The sequence below is a fragment of the Abramis brama genome, assembly GCF_963993115.1.
Source record: "Abramis brama genome assembly, chromosome: 1".
Lineage (NCBI taxonomy): Eukaryota > Metazoa > Chordata > Actinopteri > Cypriniformes > Leuciscidae > Abramis > Abramis brama.
Window position 1 is genome coordinate 61,921,575 of NC_139963.1, and position 19,086 is coordinate 61,940,660.

Here is a 19,086-nt window from a genome sequence, read left to right on the forward strand (position 1 = left end):
GCTTATCTCCCGTGTCTGGAAAGCCTTCAAACTCCTCGGAGTCTCCATCAGTTTATCTTCCAGTTATCATCCTCAGACCAACAGCCAGACTGAGCGTAAGATCCAAGAGATCGGGAAGTACTTGAGGTCATACTGCCAGAATTCTCTTCGCCAGTCTACCACCGGGCTTACTCCATTTCAGTGTATCCTCGGATATCAACCTCCCCTGTTTCCCTGGTCTGGGGAGCCATCTGAGGTTCCAGCTGTTAACACTGGTTCGAGCAGAGCGAGAGGGTGTGGGACTCAGCTCATGAATTCTGAATCTTTGTCTACTCCTCACACAGTACCCGGTGAAGCTGAAGTACCTCCTCCTCCCGAAGTCATTGAAGAAGAGCTCATTTACAGAGTCCAATCCATCCTCAACTCGTGATGACGGGGCAACCAGCTAGAATATCTGGTCGATTGGGAGGGGTACGGTCCAGAGGAATGTTCCTGGGTAGCTCGAGATGACATACTTGACCCCTCCCTTCTAACCCAGTTCCACCAAGATCATCCTACTCGCCCTGCACCCGGAGGTCGAGGTCGTCGCAGTTTCCGGCCATCTGGAGCCGCCCGTGGAGGAGGGGGTACTGTCACCTGATCACTGCACTCAGCACACCAGATCACTGTCACCTGAGTTCTGACATAGCAGAAGAGTAGACTTGTTTTGGGACAAATTATTACATCATACAATTGCGTCTTTAATGGTTGCTCTCTGTCGATTAGTTACATGCATCTGGTCACGCAAACTGACCTGTCAATCATCTTGCAATGTGTTGCTGCTGGTCAAGCAAATGTTTGTCCTTTGTTTCTGTTTGATATTATTGTAAATATATCTATTAAAATGCTAATATTCTGGTCTATAACTCCTCCCTGAACATCCCGCTGTCCTGTATCTTGCCCTCTCATTGGCTGTCAGTCATCGCCGATGTAGTTTTCAGTCAGAACACATTCACACAGCAGGATTGTGAATCGCTGACAGGTCCAGATAGTTACCATGCCAAATATCTCACGGGCGTCTGCGACTCATCTGCGATTCTCTCAGATTGCGTCTTTGATAATTCACACTGTGTGATTGTCAATCGCGTGAACGAGCACCGATTTGCCAGTCAGGCTTAATATCGTTCAGTGTGATCTCGGCATAAGGCTGTGTCTGAAGTCAACTTAAAATAAAGTTTAAGCTGCTAGGTTTGCTACACCTCACCTCTTCTTCTCCTCATTCTGGATATTATTATGATGCATCTCAACTAACTTTCATCCTTTTCAGCTCAAGCTGATACGACAACACCAGGCACAGACTCATCAATTACAAACACACAAGGGACATATGCAGTCTTTTGTCTTTATCTACAATTGTCCCCAATCTGCTCTGTCCATCTCTAGTTAAAATATAATGGTAATATTGTACAGTATGAATCATCTGAACAAGCATTCATCTTTTACAGCTCAAGCTGGTTCAACGACAGCAGTGAATCCTTCTACACAAGGTACATGATGATGCTGATGCTTTTAAGACATTGATGATGTTATTCACAGAACAGCTTTGTCTAACATAATTATATAGATAATATGAATGAATTACCATATAGACACTCAACCACATATATAAATAATCAGTATGGAAGAGATGAGTTGACTTTTTCCTTTTGTTTCTTGAAAGAAGTGCAATAAACAATAAATAAATCACAGGACATTAATCAAAAGTCAGAGGTAGATCAGAATCATTTGAAATCTCATTCAGTGCCGATGGCTTTTGTCTTTGTCTATAATTGTCCCCAATCATCATTTTCAGCTCAAGCTGATACAACAACACCAGGAACAGACTCTTATCATTCAATTTCAAACACACAAGGTACACACACTCACAGTCTTTTGTCTTTGTCTATAATTGTCCCCAATCTGCCCTGTCCGTCTCTGACTCTGTGCTCGATCTCTTCTTCAGTCATAGTGATTTCTGTCGCTGCAGTCGCTGTTCTCCTTCTTGCTCTTCTCTGGCTGATCTGCAGAAAAAGAGCTGGTGAGTTTTCAGATTTACTCCTTTACAACAATTAAAAACATTTCAGATGAGCAAACAAACACATCATGTTCATATTGTAAGTATCATAGAAACACGTGGATTATATGAAATTCTCAAACAGAAGTTTATTCCTGCTGAGAAATCCTGGAAAGTCAATCTCATAGAGTTATCAAGTCAACAATAATTTTTATTATTCATTTTAATGCTTCAACAAAATCTTATTGTTGAAAATCTTAATGCTTAACATTGTGTCTTTTGCACACGTGTTTTTCATCATAAATACTCATATTTCATGAGGCACTTGTTTTCAGATAATAAAAGAGGGACTGGCGACTCTGCGGTGAGTTCAGTAATGCAGTGATTTAGATCTGATTACTGTCTTTAAAGCTCAATAAAGTGTCATTCATGCAGTTTAACTGTTTGTTCTGAAGGTCAAAGATGAGAATGATCATAAAGGGACGAATGAGACGATCAACATGTCCATTCCTCCCGCTGCAAGAGCCAATGTGAGTCCACTAAATCATCAAACATTACGTTCACTGCCTGTTCAATAATGTGATTTAAAAGCTTTTGTGTTATTCTACATATTATAGTGAGATGTGTGTTCTGTGTGTTAAACTTGACTCTCTGCACGTTTGCATTGATGTTTAGGAGCAGACAGATGATGTGACTTATTCTGAGGTCACTTCTTCCAATACAAAGCCAGTAAAATCACTCAATGTGAGTAGATACCAGCACATGAGTTTGACTCTCAGATAAATGAAGCTCATGCTCTAATAATAATAATAATAATCGCTGGGGTTCAAACATTGATGGACAGAATCTGTGCTGTTCTTTCAGGATCATGATGATACAGTGACTTATGCTGCCATCAGAGGAAGAGAAGATCAACCTCAGGATGAACTTTACGCCTCTGTGAACAAGAACAAGACCTTCACAAATAAACATTAATGATACAGATCATGAGCTCATCATATCAGGAGCAGACGGGAAGTTTTCATCTCTCTGGGGTTTGGAGGAATTATATATTTGTGTGTGAACGAGCAGATATTTGTTGAATGTCCTGTGAATATGAATGAGATTTATTGTGAATCATCATCTGGTCAGAGCACAGAATCTCATCTATATCATCACAGCTACAGTAAAGTTAGAGACTGAAGCCCTGATGTGTTTTCATACAGGCCAGACTCAATCTAGTGTCTCTCAAGCCTCTTCCATGACTGGAGTCTGTTTATCCGCTGGATTTCTGTGGGGGCCAGCATGACAACATCATCCGCAAAGAGCAGAGAAAAAAACGTGTAGTCCCCAAACCTGACACCCTCCGGCCCCTATAAAATTTATAGAATTTGAATCCTATCAAAATTATGAACAGAATCGGCAACAAAGGGCAGCCCTGCCAGAGTCCAACATGCAGTGGGAACGAGTGACTTACTGCCGGCAATGCGAACCAAGCTCCTGCTCCAGTCGTACAGGGACCGAACAGCCCTTGGCAAAGGGCCCCGGACCCCATACTCCCAGAGCACACCTCCACAGGACGCCGCGAGGGACACAGTCGAATGCCTTCTCCAAATATATTACAACTGGAAAACAGTGCTGGTTATTCTCTCGATACTCGACCACGACGGAGTCCAAAGGCGTGAGCAAAGTAATGGGTGTATTAAATTGTATGAAATAATCCCGAATAAAGCACAAACACGGCAGAGATGCTGAGTTCAGCGGCTGGAATTAGCTGAGGTGACGTGACGCTAACAGACAGCAGACTAGGAATGGCGTATCGATATATGAAGTATCAATATATCGATACTGACGTCGAGTATCAAAAGTATCGATACTCAAATATATATATATCGATACTACAATGTTTTTTTGTTTATTTTTTGCCAGTGATTTTGTTTATTTGACAATAAAGCTAACGCGTACAATATGCATTGAACTGGATGAATAACCTATGTTAGTGAATAATTGTGTAGTAGAACCACTTCCCTGCTCATCTGAACTGAACACACACAAATGCTGCAAGTCAGAACCAATCAATCACAGAGAGCGTTCACACACTGCCGATAATGCATTCAAACAGGGCTGTGTTTCCCAGAACAACGCTTAACAGAAGACTGAAAAAACTATGTTTGAGGCATTTCACAATAAACAAATTGTAGCCTACAGTTTGTGCAATTACATTTTTTTTAAATTAAATGTTAAAAGTTCATACTGATGTTCTATTCTGTAACTAATTTTAATTTAAACATACACTGTCAGAATAAAAAGGTTGCATTTTATGGGTGCAACAGCCTGTCACTGGCATTCCCTTATGAAAATGAACATTACAGTGACCGTAGTTCAAATAGGCCTATAATATTTTGTAGATTTCCATGGTTACCACTACAAGTAAACATTTAACCGTGTGTAAATCAAAATAAAATCTAATAAATTCCAATTAAGGCGTATTGAATGTTAAAATGCCTTTCAAATATAATTTTAAGTGGGTATCATTACCCATTTTAATCTCAGTTATACAATAATGTAAGAAATTTTTTAATTTAAAAGTTCAGTTTTAGAGGTATCGTATTGGTATCGGTATCAGCGATACTGGCCTTGAAAGTATCGGTATCGTATCGAAAACAAAATAAGTGGTATCGTCCATCCGTACAGCAGACAAACTGCTGATAGGCTGACATCAGCGGCAATCCACCTGTCACTCAAGTGGCCACACCCTTAATTATGCAGAACTTTAAGGCTTAATGTCAATTAAATGGATGAGTTATAAATATTTTTTTTTCTGCTGTAAAGTTGGGCATTTTAACATGGGGGATATATGGAACTGACTCTCTTTTGCAGCCTGTCTCTAGTGGCCAGTCGTTGAACTGCAGTTTAAGTTACTTCTGTATCGGCTTCACAAGAGAGACCGGAAGGTTGCCGCTTGATTGGCACCTTAAAGGTACATATTAGTACCTGTGTACATAGGTACCTTTTGTAAAAGTTCTGACCCAGTGACAGCTTTAGTACCGTTTTTACTAAGAGTGATTTCTATCAGGATGACTCTGAACAAGACTGTCGATGTGGAAACAGGCGATTCAGAACAGGACTATGTCTTGGTCAATATTACAGAAAACAGAAGTACGTTTGGCAGTAACTGCTATTTTAAGGGGAAAAAAATTCCATTACCACCCTCTGAGCTACAAGGAAACGCTGAACATTTTGACACCATGTTTTACTTCCTCAAATCTGCTTCACAGCTTTATCAGCGCTTTAACCTGTTCTGAGAACATTTATTGAGAGCAGAGAAGAGGTAAGCTAGCAGCGATGGGGTTAGGCTATGCTATGTTGAGGTTAAAAATATATATATATATATATTCCAAGCCATGGTAAAATAATATAAGTGGTTACATTGTAACTTAATAAAATGAGGTTTAAAACATCAATCATATATGTCTGTTTGGGTTTGATTAGACAGGGGAAAATATTAAAACATGCTGTAATGTGAAACTATTAAGAGTTTATGAACTTTAAAATAAGAGGTTATTTGCATTATTATTTGTATATATCATACTGCAGATATCTCTACTAATGATGCTTAAAATTAGCATTAAATGAAAATTCATGTTTCTAAATGAATGATATTCATCTTATTGTGAATGTTTCATACATCCATAAAGAATAGAGTAGAATAAAGTAGGAAAGGATAGAATAGAATAGAATAGAGTAGAATAGAATAGAATAGAATAGAATAGAATAGAATAGTCTTTATTGTCATTATACGCAGGTGCAATAAAACTCTACACAGCAAATTTACCAGTGTTAAATGAACACTGCTCAGTGTTTCTATAAGTCCAGAAATAAAGTAAATCTGGTCAGTAATAAGTGTGTCACGGAGTCACCAGATCCGCACGCTCCGCTCACTCGTTCCCTCTCCCCGGAAGTCTGATTCACCGCTCCTGCACATCATCACCGACTCACACTATAAAGAGACACTTCCCCAGTGATGGCAAAATGAGGCTTCCTGAACCACTGAGACCTCGCAGTATAAAATAAAATATGTTTCTTTCTCTGTCTGAATTTACTTGTGCAGAGACAACTGTCACACACAGTTCATTAATTATTCATAAATTGTTTGGATAGTGACAGTATGAACAACAAAAGTGAGACTGTGTTGAGTGCAGTGCTTATGGTGGAGGGAATGTAATAAAGCAAACTGCAACAGAAAAGTGTGGGGTGGGAAAGGTTAAGAATTGTTTCTGGGTTGTTTAGAACTGTTACTAGTTTTAGTGCAGTGTTGTGCTTATGGGACTGGGGATATAGAGGAGCAAACTGCAACACTGCAGGTTGGGGTGGGTGAAGGAAGGATTACAAATGATTTTTATTGGGGTTTAGACGATTCCTCTTCTTGGGCAAAACCTCTCCAGCCTTGGAAAAGATCCTTTCTCATGGAACAGAGGATGCAGGGGAACATAAAAACGCCAGTGCCAGCTGATATAAATGAGGAGACTGATGCTTATGTTGAGCCCAATATACTAGTGGATCCTCAGATCTTGTGAGATTCACTTCTGATAAATATCGGTCCACTTCTACAGTAGCATCTGCTGTTGCACTTGAGCTCCTTCTACTGTGATCAACCGTGCTATCCAGCAGAGGCCAAAGGTCACCTAATAATAAAGGTACAAAGTAAAAAAGAAATCCATTAACAATGTTTCACAGTGCTAATCACTAATGTGAACATTCACACAACAAAGGCATATACTACTTGCTGTTGAAGATTGCCCTGCTTCTGAAGAGGCTGGCAGCTGAGCTGGGGGTGTGTTGGTGGAAGCAGAATGGAGACCAGAACTTCTGATTACAGAAGCGCATTCAGATTTTAATCTTGATACCGCTTCTTGCAGTTTCCCTTGACTTAAGAATCCCAGTGTTTTGAATCTGGGATCCAATAACGTGGGTATGGTCATCACACTTATTGATTCTAAATGTGCTGCATGTTCCCTGACCCTCCGCACAAGGCTGTCACCCAGCTGATGTTAAATTTGAATTGAGGCCTTCTAGCTTGCTCGTTACAGCGTGATTAAGCATCTTCATCAGAGGTATTTCTTTGGCAGACACCCTTTTCTCTCCCGAAAGCTCTACTGTATCCTGGCGGAAAGGGGCAAGAACATCTAAAGCATCCTGGACTGCCTCATACTCCAGGGCTGTAGGAGGGGTGACGTCAGTCTTTAGAGAGGTCAGGGCTGCCCCCACTGGCTCTCTCAGCTGACAGAGACAGTTCCACCTTTTGACCACAAGATGTCGTTAGTGTGCAATGTGTTGAAAAGCTTCAAGTAATGAACCATTTTACTATACATTCAAGGGGGAAAGCCCCATTGCTTAACAAAGATTCATTTCACCATCACTACTAAGGGGCAACAATAAATACAGAATGTGGAGTGAAAGTAGCAACAACGATTACCTTCTTTGAAGTCTCAAACGGAAACAGCTGTGTCCCAATGTGAAGGCTGCATCCTTCGAAGGACGCACCATGTAGCCTTCATAGGATTTCCTAATTGCGCAACCAGGTGTTTCTGATCACCGCTCCTCAACGGTGCGAGAGGACAGCTGCCATCCTGATAATTCATTTGATATAGCCTAATTGAGTAAACAGCTATGGAGCCAGAATTGGCTATTGTCATTTTTGTTTTATATTATACTGGAGGACATGTTGAGGATGTTTCAGCCCCGCCGCTGCCGGATCATGTATTTTCGGTTTAGCCCTGTTTGAATATAAAACCCAACTGAATATAAAAAAAGAGTCCAGTATTTCTCTCGCTCGTCATCGGCAGCTGTCACAGTTGCTAGGCGACAAGAACAAACCTCTGTAGGCTAGACCGGTCCGAGCACTTCAGATGCGCCCTTTGATATGGGACGCTGTAGTTAGCAACAATTTGTTAATATTGTGACAATAGACCTACATTTTGTTACTTTAATTTTCGGAACTGCATATTTCGTTAAATATTCACGTACAAATGTGAAGTAACCTACTGAAATACCTTTTTTCCCTCACATATGATTTTACATTAAACTACACAAAAGTATATAATGTAACAACCTTGAAAATATTGAGAAGTAAAATGCAGTAGTAGCATAATATAAATGCAAAACTATCATAAAAACCCTGACAAGGAGTTTTTTCCCCTGCAGAATACATACCTCTAGTTTTACTATTGATACTAAAAACTTGTTATTAAAAGTACTTTTTTCAGAAATTACTCTTTCTGAAAAAAAAAAAAAAAACCTCAGTGACGTGGCAGCCGTCGATTGAGTCAGCCCTGCAAACCTGTTGGTAGACAACTTAGTGGATAGTGGAAATATGCACTCAAACACTCTGGAGAGCATCCCAGATGATGTCCCACCAGCAGGAGGCCTTACCAGGGGCAGCCCATCCCAGTCCAGCAGCTCCAGGGTCTCCCTGCTCAGCTCAATACAAGTCTACATCATTTTTTTCTTATTTTATATACTGTAAATGTTTGTTGATTTTGATATGTTTAACATATGTTGTTAATAGTTGGAAAAAGTACTTTAATGTAGCCTGTGGAACAAATGATTTTCATTTACCAATTTTATTTGAAAAAAAAAAGGTATACAAGAGTTTGTTTCAAGTAGAAATTATGACTGTCAAAAAATAAACAATGTCCAGAACAATTCATTCTCTTTTATTTACACATTTAAAGTTGCATAAAAATAATGTACAGATTTTTTGTTTCCTTTTAAAGGGGTGGTTTACTGCTTTTTTTCTTTGCATGATTGTGTTTATGGGGTGGAATATAAAAAATATATTTTTTTTGTTTGTTTTTTTAAGTCTTATTTTTCATAAATTTCACCTGTATTGTAAGCCGCTTTCTCCTCTGTCATTTGAACGACCGGTTGACTTCCTGATTCTATGAAAACACTCAGAAACAGGCAATGGGCTCAGATTGGTTAGTTGGGCCGGTGTCTTGTAATTGGCTAAACTGCGTAGTGCACGTTGTCCGGAAACTTCACGCCCATTACCTTTACGGGCGAAAGTTGCATGTGCTCCGGTCAAATGTAAATAATGGTGTCAATACTGCCGTATCAGTTTGAGCCAGAATCAGACCCAGAAAGCGGCAATGAAGAGAGTCAAGCAACCTCCGCAAACACGGCTCTTACAAAACGTTTCTGAATGGTACATTTTTTATTATTATTATTCTATTCTATTCTATTCTACTATTATTATATAAGAATTTTGATACGCTGTTACTTGAAAATGCTGCTTGTTAGCTTTTGAGATACGGTTTTCACCTGAATAAACATTTAATATAACTGAATAAATGACTGAGTAATACTGTTTTTTAAAGTTATTGTTTTAACTTCAGCAGCTGAAGTTTGCTGTTGCGATTACATATAATTTTTTGAACTTTATACACGTTCGTCTTATACACACAAAATAGCATTGAACTAACTGGCTATAAACAAACAGCTTTGGCATTGGTTTACGTTCTTGATCAAATCGAAAAATTACGTCATAAAGTAGGCTATACATGGAAAATACATTTACAAAATTAGTACATAATTACAAATTCAGGTCCAAAATGTTTGTACGTGTTTGTACGTGTAAGTGGCTACTAAAGCCAGCGCTGGCATTTGTTTACGAACTAAAACATTACGTCTGAAATTATACATGCAAATACATTTAAAATTATTAAGTCTTACTTACAGGTTGTGGCCCAACAACTGCTGCCTCTGGTTGTAAACTTGGAACTGCTTCATGTTTTAGTAACAGTTCTTGTTGAATCCGGCATTGAATTCGTGGAGATTCTGGAATCTGTCTTCCGTAAAATGCGCAGCACAGAGAGCTAAATTACGATTATAATTTTCAGGAACATAATCAAACATAAATTTTAGCCATTGTTGACGAACTACAGCGTCCGTATGAAGCCCGAACACAGAAGACCTGGCAGCTGGGTGAAAATAACACACTTTCGACGGCATGGCTACAGCTCTCCACTATAACTCTTCCTCTTCGACAAAGCCGCAGAAATATGGCCATGCCCCCTTTTTTTGCATGGGTTAGTTACGTATAAAACCCGGGAAGTATCTCGTTGTAGTCCCATTCGAGTCGTTTTTGTAGGCATTAAACTTCCTGATTTTTAAAAGTCGATATCTCTGCTTACGTTGAACTTTCAGCGCAGCAACTTTGCAGATACTGTTCATGCACCAACAGCAACATTACACACTATTTAAAATGAAAAAAGTGAAATCACAATCAACCACCCCTTTAAAAAATAAAAGTGAAAAAAGTTAAACAAGAATATGTAGAAAAAATATATATTTTTCAATCATTCTCTCAAGAAGAGAAAACAGCCTGTCCATCCTCTCCCTACTCTCCTGTGCTCTCCTCGCCTCTGCCTTCGTGCTGGTGCTGGCTCCTCCTCACCCTGGGCACACACTGCTGAACTTGGCCCTGGTGTGTCCTCAGGGATTGAGGCAATGAGGACAGGGGGGTTGGTGCAATGCCTCTGTCCCAACACCTCATCCATGAGGACAAACCAGGGCCAAGTTGCAGCAGTGAGTTTCCCACTCACACCCTCACCTGTGCCAGGACACTTGAAATCCTAAAGGCAGAGCAAATGAACCATGGCTTGTTAAAGCAACACTTCACTGTGGCATCGTGTCACTAAACAGCAACTCTAGCAGAATTTCAACACTCATTTGATGAGGACAGAGGAAGTTACCAACCAGAGAAGGAGCTGATGATGTGTAAAGGACGAGCTGTAATATATATATATACTGAAGAGAAAGACTGACAGAAACACAAAATGGCTGATAAGTGTGATCTGTGTCTGCTGGGACTGATCATTCTCTCTTCACTTCTCACAGGTAAAGAAATCTGTATTTTCTCTAAAGACGTTTGCTTTACTGTTTTCCACCCCCTCTTTCTACCACAATGACCATTTGTAGTTCCTAAAGGCACAGAGGGGCTGATAGTGATCACTGTAGGCCAAGATGTGTGTACTTCAGGGGTCGATGAATTGTCACACATTTAATACCGTGGGGGAAGTTGTAATTATCTGATTGGTCAGTTTGAACATCTCACATTTGGGTTTTAGTCACATGGTCAGGGAAAGGATAAAAGAAGATTGTAACTGTTGCTCTGTCTCTTTTATTCTCTGGGTCTCTTTATTGGAGCTCTCTCTCTCTTTACTTCCTCTTTTCTTTGTATCTCTCTCTCTCTCTCTCTCGTCAACATTTTACATATATGCTGGGTACAATTAATGGTATAAGTTATTATCATCTCATCTATTTTGTAACCATTTTAAGTATAACTATAACCATGTTGCATTAATTTCAATTACAAATAATGTGCTAACTAGTTTTGATTTGGTATTGACTTGATATATAGTATAATAGTGCAATATAATCTATTGCAATACAATATTGTCACTCTCTATAGCAACGCTCTCCCACATATTAAGCTATTAAAACTGTGTTTATTTCCATCGTTGGTATAAGTGGTCATAAGTGGTAACGGTCACTTTGTGCTTTTATGTTAATCTGAGGTAAAATGAGAACTGTGTGTAGAGTGTCAGTAATAGATTTGACAGGTGAGGAGAAGAGATAACCGCTCTACCGACCTTTGTACTCTTTCTTTTATTTCCTTTTATATTTGTGACCAGAGTTGGATGTTTGGATACTTTTTCTCATCCCATGTATGCGGACGAGTGTAACGTTTGAGTAATTTTATTAAACATGGGGGAAAATATTAGCCTGGCTGCGCCCTCCTACGTACTTCCGCTCAATTTCATTTTCCTTCAGTACTACGTCTGGGACTGCTGTATATTCTTAGGTTTCCAGAAACCAATTTTTTGTAGGACCAATCAGCGAACAGAGGGAGTGGCTGAGAACGATGACGTTGATGTAGTGCGTCAGTTTGAGTTCAGTAATGGCAGCGGAGAAAGATGTGAGAAAAGCTATTCGGTCCGTTGTTGCAAAACTGCCGAATATACAGAAGTTAAAGCCGGAGCAAGAACAATGTTTGCTAAGTTTTGTTGGTGGCCATGATGTTGTGGCCCTCCTCCCCACCGGGTTCGGGAAAAGTTTGATTTCCAGCTCACTCCGCTAGCACTAGAAGTGCCAGAATCCCCAATTGAGAGATTAATGCATTTATTGTACTAGGATGTCTTTAAAAAACAAAACAACACCAAACTGTACATTTAAACAAGTTTAATTATAATTTATAAATAAATAATATTCGTAGATGCCCTGAACAAAATAGTAGCCTATGTTTTCATGTTTCCACTGTTTGATCGCACCCACACACACACACACACACACCATATTCCAGCATTGCAGCCTGTTCATTATAGCCATAATAAAATATAATAAAATAGTCAAGCTAACATAAAAATTCCACTGCTCTGTTTCTCAGTACTAGTAGGCTACAATTCGTACCATTTTACGCGTGTGAAGAGGATGATTTTTTCCGTCGATATTGGAACGTGAGTGAAGTTCAAAGCCTATAATAAAGAATAGTTTAGCATCCAAACACATCGCAAATGTTGAAACATTTTGATTCTAATTAGAGAGTTACGTGAGCCCAACGCCGCTTACTTTCACTTTCGCTTGTAGCCAAAGCATTCCATTTTGGCTTTAGTTATTTTTTCATTCTTGTTCTGTTCTGAATATCATTACATTTAAATGATTTGTTGTTGAATATGTTTAGTGTATTTTTTACCACATTTTATTGTTGCGTATATTGGTATAATAATACCGCAAAATTAAAAAAAAACATTTTAAATGAAAATACAGACACTTTTAGGAAAAGTCAGGTACCAGCAGGATTGTATTTATTTTTTCAACAAAGTTATTGCAGATATAAAATTCAAAACGGTCAAAATGACTGCCATGGCAGTTCTAGTGGTGAATGAGTTAGCTAAGGCGAACGATAGGGATGCAAAGCCGATAGTTGTTGTCGTCTCCCCTCTTGTTGCACTAATGGAGGACCAAGTGAAGGAGGCAGAAAAGTTGTTTCCGTATCGCGCAGTAGCCTGGTGATCACTGTACAGCATTTGTGGCAGATCCGAAACGACCGCAGTGGCGTATTGTTAATGATTAGACCCAGCTTCGACAGTTGACTGAATACATCACTGTCCTTAGTGTCAAATATACATTTAGAATTTACAATTGTTCCTTGAACTCTTAAATTCGATGAACAAAACCTGCAGCTCTCGTTGACAGACATCTTATTCTAAACATAATCCTCTGATCATTCGGACTTGTTGTTTCCGGCCGGTTTCGGCGCATGACATACGTCACGACCACACGTTAGCGATTGGCTATGGCAGATCCTGAGTGACTCTGGGCAGATCCAATAGTTTTGAACTTTAACAGAGAACCCGCCTACAAGGAAGTAAACGTTTCTCAATGGAGAGAGGCCAGACTCTCTGTACAAATGAAATGTACGAGAGTCTGGTAGAACCAGGCTAGGAAAATATGCCATCTCTCGTCTCTCCGACACCTACTGTTTTTTTCTTTCTGGTCAACATCTCAACTTTGCGTTACAGTGGCAGTGGGTGGAATAGACAAGAAATGTACAGTTTTCTACCATCTTGCTGACAATGTTTCTTTAGTCATTCGGCAGTCTTGCAGGAAATCCACCCTTACAACATTTAGTGGAATTAGTCTGGAAAGAGATCATTTGAACATGCTCAGTTTATTCTTGCACACATTCACGTTGTGATCTCAGAGTTGTGTATTGATACACACAGATCATACTGTATTATTCCTGATACTGGACATAGTGTCACTCAAACATCTGATGATGAAGAATGATCTTCATATTAAGAGTGTGTCAGTGATTTGAACAGCTCTCTAATAGAGACTATTCTGCCCTCGTAAAAGAGTTCCCCTTCTTCAACTAGGCAGACAGAAAACTCCTTCCACAAGAAAGTTGAACTGAAGCATGGATTTATTAAGGTATAACTGGACATAATATACACAAATAATAATCCAGATGCATGAAACATCGTACTGAAAAGTCTCTCTTAATATCAATTTTATCCTAAAATTACTGGTACTAAATCCAGAAAAAAGATGAAAAACAAGCTTCTAGCAAACACATTAATACTTACAGACAAAGCTTCTATAAATGAATGCAAAGATGATGAAGAGATTGAGCTGCTTTAACCGTGTGACAGCATCAACTGAGTAAAACAAGATGGCTGCAATTAAGGTCAGAGGTTACTCTCTCTGACAACATCAGAAACATACATGGACTAGCACCACCTAGTGGCTCTAAAATTAAACTACACTAAGAACAGTACAAAGACTAATAGTTTATTCTGGAGAGTGTGTTGTTTGCTTTAAGTGCTTCGCGTCGTGCCTAACAATGCCCTTCAGCCATTATTTATTCACGATACAGCACAGCCTCTCGTGCCTTATTGCTTTTATAAAACAGTTACCACACAATATTAAAGTAAAAAAAAATGTATTACTTCTATGTTTATGTTGATACGTGTGGTTGCTAAGGGTGTTTCTTAAAGGGACACCAGGTAACTTTTTAACCTTAACTGAACAGCTTCAGAGTCAGTGGAATGGTTATATTACTTATTTCGAGTTGAATGGTGGTGGTTTCGCACCCCCCTGGTGCCCGAGAGCGGAAAAAACTCACTTGCAACTTTGGGCCGGCGGGTCGGCGTCAGGAAGTATCGCGTGATATCAGGTCTCGCGATGTAACGAATTGCTTGACGGCACTGCACACGTACACGCCCCCATTCAAGCACCGGCGGGCTATAAGCAGAGAATGTCTACTATAAGCAAAGGGCAACGATAGACTGAGTTATGGCTGAGCCTGTAAAAAAGAAGCAGAAAGCTAGGAAATCTTTTTCGGAGGACCAACGAAAGAGGAAACGGGAGGTTTGACCAAGCAAGAAGTCAGACTCGAGTAAATATCAGACCGGCTTTTTCAGTATGGTGAGAACTGAGAGAAACAGAAGCCAGCAAAACGGATGCTGACCTGGCTGCTGTTGCACTTGTAAGTATCTTTGGAATAAACTGTGTTTAATATTTAAATTTCAAGTAATTGTGACCTCAGGATGTTATCTATTGTCTGTAAAGGTTTTTTATTATGATCGCTGTCTGTTACGGGCTTACTAGTACGCTAGATAACGTTACTATAATTTTGATGTTAGCATTGTCATTAGCAAACACGTTTGATTTCTGTAGTTGTTTGGCCGTTCCTCTGTCGGTTTTATTTGTGTAACTTACACTTTTATTTTGTCACTAAGTCAACGCGTCTGATAATAGGCAATAAACATGTTGCACATATCATGATCGAGCTAGAAAAAACGATGATGTTTTCTTAGACAAGCAAAGGTAAACGGTACTTTTTTATGCTCATGTCCACTCTCCCAAAAACAAACAAACACGAAAGCAGTAGTTCGCCTCGTTCATATAGTTCGTTCCCGGTAAAAATACTAGTATGCATGACAACACAATAAAAAAAAAATCGCCATCAGTTGGAAAGAAAATATTGCTTTACTTGCCTCGGTTTTGAAATAGCCGGTTCCTCTGCTCAGCTGGGCTGACAGCTGATCAGCTGGGTTGCTCGTGGCGAGGGACAACAGTTCGTTTTTACGACAGAGTGTTTGAAAGCATTTACTACCAGACACTAGGGGGAGCTTCGTAGAGAAAAAACACTCAGACTTGCCTGGTGTCTCTTTAAGGGCGCAGTGATAAATAGAACCGTCGGGTGAAGCGGTCATAGCCGTGTTTTATCGTGAATAAAGCACAGCTATTGACCAATCAGAATCAAGGATTGGAACTAACCGTTTTAATTTATTAACATATATCATAATGATCACTGAGATATACTGTGTTTCAGGTATCAGTGGAGTGGATGATAATGTGTTCATCAGTTCTGGTGAAAATGTGCGTCTGTCCTGTAATAATGCTCTTTCTGACTGCAAATCTAAAACTGCATGGACCTACTATAACAGATTCAGACATTCAGAAGCAGTTGAACTGATTACTTCAGGGATAAAGAAGAAAGACACAGAGAAACATGAGAGACTGAGTCTGGAGTCTGACTGCTCTCTGAACATCAAGAACGTCACAGAAGAAGATTATGGATTATACATCTGCCAACAATATGTGAATGGACAGAAACAAAGACCTGATGCTGATGTTTCTCTGCATGTTCTTCATGGTAAGTTTATGATTATGTGGTAAATTTAAAAATTCTCCCTTTAAACTCAGATGATGATTGAAGAGTCTGTGATTTGTGTTCAGTTTCAGTGTCTCCATCATCATCGTCATCATCATCTTCATCCTCACAGACTGAGATCAGTCCAGGCCGCTCTGTGACTCTCTCCTGTCAGTTATATTTATATGCTGGATCTCCCTGTGATTATTTGGTTCGTTCTGAGGGTCTTGGGCTGTTGTGGGTGAATCAGGCTGGTGTTGATCTGAAGACAGACTCCAGATATCAGATATCATCATCATCAGATCGATATCACTGTATCATCACTCTGACTACAACACTCCTGAATGAAGATGACAACAGAGAGTGGAGATGTCAGCTTACTCGCAGAAATCAACTCGAGACCTCAGTCAGATACACTGTCAAGTATTCAGGTGAGAAAACAGTGTTAGAAGACCCTCATAATGTCAGTAACACTAAGGTCTATCAGTATCACTGAACCAGAACAAACTGAGGGAACAAAAGCTTCTTTGACTCTCACAGAAGAGTAACTCAAAGCATTGCTTCAAACTAATGAACTGCAGTGAAGTAACAGTCCAAAACGTGATGCTGGAAATAATAAAGGAATTGAAACTTGACAGCAAAAATATTAACTTTTTATGTAATATGATGATCAGAGTTAAAATATGATGGTCATATTGTACAGTATTAATGATCTGAACTAACATTCATCTTCACAGCTCAAGCTGATTCAACGACAGCAGTGAATCCAGTCCACATCACACACTCTCAGGATCCCTCAACTATAAACACACACGTTTCTAAAGGTACATCATCACTGTCTTTCTCACATCAGTGCTTTTCAGAGCATAATGCTAGAGTTATCTTCAGTTTTAACTCATCAAAATATGACTGTCATATTGTACAGTATGATTGTCACATTGAGTTCTTGTTTTAGTTTCATTTCGTGGACTTTTATGGTGTGTCCCAATTAGTGTACTTATGCATATTCTAGGACATGTTTAGTATAAACAGTGAGAGAAGTGTGTTCATATAACACTCCGGTTCTTTCACTCGATTCTCCCAGAAAGCGTCACATGAAGACGATATGTTGAGCTCATCCATGCAGCGCATTCACTGTAGATCCATGAAAAACACCAAACAGACATAAAATACTGCTCATCCAGTCACACAATTATCAAAAAACATACATGTAAAAGTGAACAAAACAAATATACAAAAAAAGAGAGAAACACAAAATAAGCCGTACACTCGTAATGCTCAGCAACAAGTTTAACATATAAAACTTCAGTTATTCATCAAGTCTGGGTGTCTCATGACCCCAATATGAAATAAACTGTTCCCTTTCAGTCGCTCACGTTCGACGTAACGTCGACGTGACGACGTAATTGGGATCACTTCAGGGAGCCCTATCAACTTCGAGTGTCTACAGAACGAGCCAATGAAAGTTGGCGTGCGTGAATCGCGTCACGCGCCCCCGCCCCGCCGCGCGGGTATAAACAGGAAGCGGGCGCACGCACACATTGTCTTTCACTTCGGAGCCGAGCTTTCGTGAGACTTCTGTCTACAAAGAGATTCAGCCCTTGAAGACTTCAAAGAGATCTACTCTCTGCCTACAGTGTTGGTGTGACGGCGCGATCAGCGGTGGCCGCGAGTATTGCAGCTCACAAACTGCTGTTTTCACAGCACTATTGTTCTGTGTTTGTGTGTGTGTGTGTCGGTTCGGTGGGCGTTTCCTTGTGTGTTATTCACACCGCGGCTACCCCTGGGTGCCTCAGCACTGAGAGAGTATTTTTTCAACCTTTTTTTGTTTTTACTAAAAGAGCAACACAAGCATGACCCTGCGTCTTTTTCAAGATGTCATTCCGCTTGTGCGTTTCTGGATGCCGTCGTTCCCTGGCGCCAGCAGATGGCCACAGCAGTTGCCTCTCGTGTTTGGGCATTCAACACGCTGAGGCAGCTTTTGTGGATAGTTCATGTTCCCATTGCGGGAATATGACTATCGCAGCGCTTAGATCGAGACTTGCTTACCTCAAGGGAGGTGCAGTCCCCTCGCCTATGCCCCGATCTAGTGTCTATTCTGCCCCGCAGAATAGACCTACTTCAGTGCATGACCAGGGTGATCTGAGGATTACCGTGAGGGCTTCCCCGTCGAGTCATCCTCCGCGGGCCCCTCACGCCTCACAAGCGCTGTCGCCATTGGGGCTCCTTAGTGAACGTCTTGGTCCTTCTCCGGAACGGCCAACCGTTTCCTTTGGGGCTCCAGCTGACGATCAGATGTCGATCGCAGCATCGGAGGGGGAGCTGTCCTCTGGAAATGACGACTCGGCTGCGTTGCCCCCCTCGGGGCGTGTAGCGTTGTCCGAGCCAGATCCAGAATGGACTGCTATGCTTTCCCGGGCCGCCGAGAAGGTCGGGCTTGCGTGGAATCCTCCACCACGTCCCGAACCTTCTCGGTTGGACGATTGGTTTCTCGGGGCGGGCCGTGCTGGTTCTCAGTGCGCCGCCCCGGTACCTTTCTTTCCGGAAGTGCATGAGGAGCTTTCTAGGACGTGGAAGGCACCGTATAGTGCCCGAAGCCGTTCTAGTGGCTCCTCACCCCTCGCCACCCTCGACGGCGGGGCAGCTAAGGGGTATGTGGATATCCCCCCAGTTGAGCGGGCCGTCGCGATGCAGCTGTGTCCGGCGTCCGCTTCCTCTTGGCGGGGTAATCCACGCCTCCCGTCCAAGGCCTGTAAGTTTTCGTCCGGTCTAACGGCGAAGGCTTACAAGGCCTGTGGACAGGCTGCTTCCGCCCTCCATGCCATGGCGCTCTTGCAGGTCCACCAGGCCCAGGCGCTCATGGACATGAACG

The 19,086-nt window shown here is 40.8% G+C and overlaps 2 protein-coding genes across 4 annotated transcripts in view; both read left to right on the top strand.

The window, feature by feature from the left end:
- Positions 1-2,986, top strand: part of LOC311081937 (uncharacterized protein) — a gene marked incomplete at its 3' end in the record, with an annotated part of 28,915 nt that extends 25,929 nt beyond the window's left edge. The window contains exons 6-11 of the mRNA XM_084112625.1: positions 1,464-1,505; positions 1,811-1,870; positions 2,025-2,035; positions 2,467-2,541; positions 2,687-2,755; positions 2,876-2,986. Of these exons, the coding sequence (XP_083968751.1) occupies positions 1,464-1,505; positions 1,811-1,870; positions 2,025-2,035; positions 2,467-2,541; positions 2,687-2,755; positions 2,876-2,986 (368 nt within the window). The remainder of the gene's footprint in view (positions 1-1,463; positions 1,506-1,810; positions 1,871-2,024; positions 2,036-2,466; positions 2,542-2,686; positions 2,756-2,875) is intronic.
- A 7,777-nt stretch (positions 2,987-10,763) lies between these two features.
- LOC311077892 (uncharacterized protein) overlaps positions 10,764-19,086 on the top strand; it is a 432,016-nt gene continuing 423,693 nt past the window's right edge. For all 3 annotated transcript variants that reach the window (XM_084106524.1, XM_084106526.1, XM_084106525.1), the window contains exons 1-4: positions 10,764-10,891; positions 15,894-16,217; positions 16,301-16,645; positions 16,952-17,038. In XM_084106524.1, coding sequence (XP_083962650.1) covers positions 10,831-10,891; positions 15,894-16,217; positions 16,301-16,645; positions 16,952-17,038 — 817 coding nt within the window. In that variant the 5' untranslated portion in view covers positions 10,764-10,830. The remainder of the gene's footprint in view (positions 10,892-15,893; positions 16,218-16,300; positions 16,646-16,951; positions 17,039-19,086) is intronic.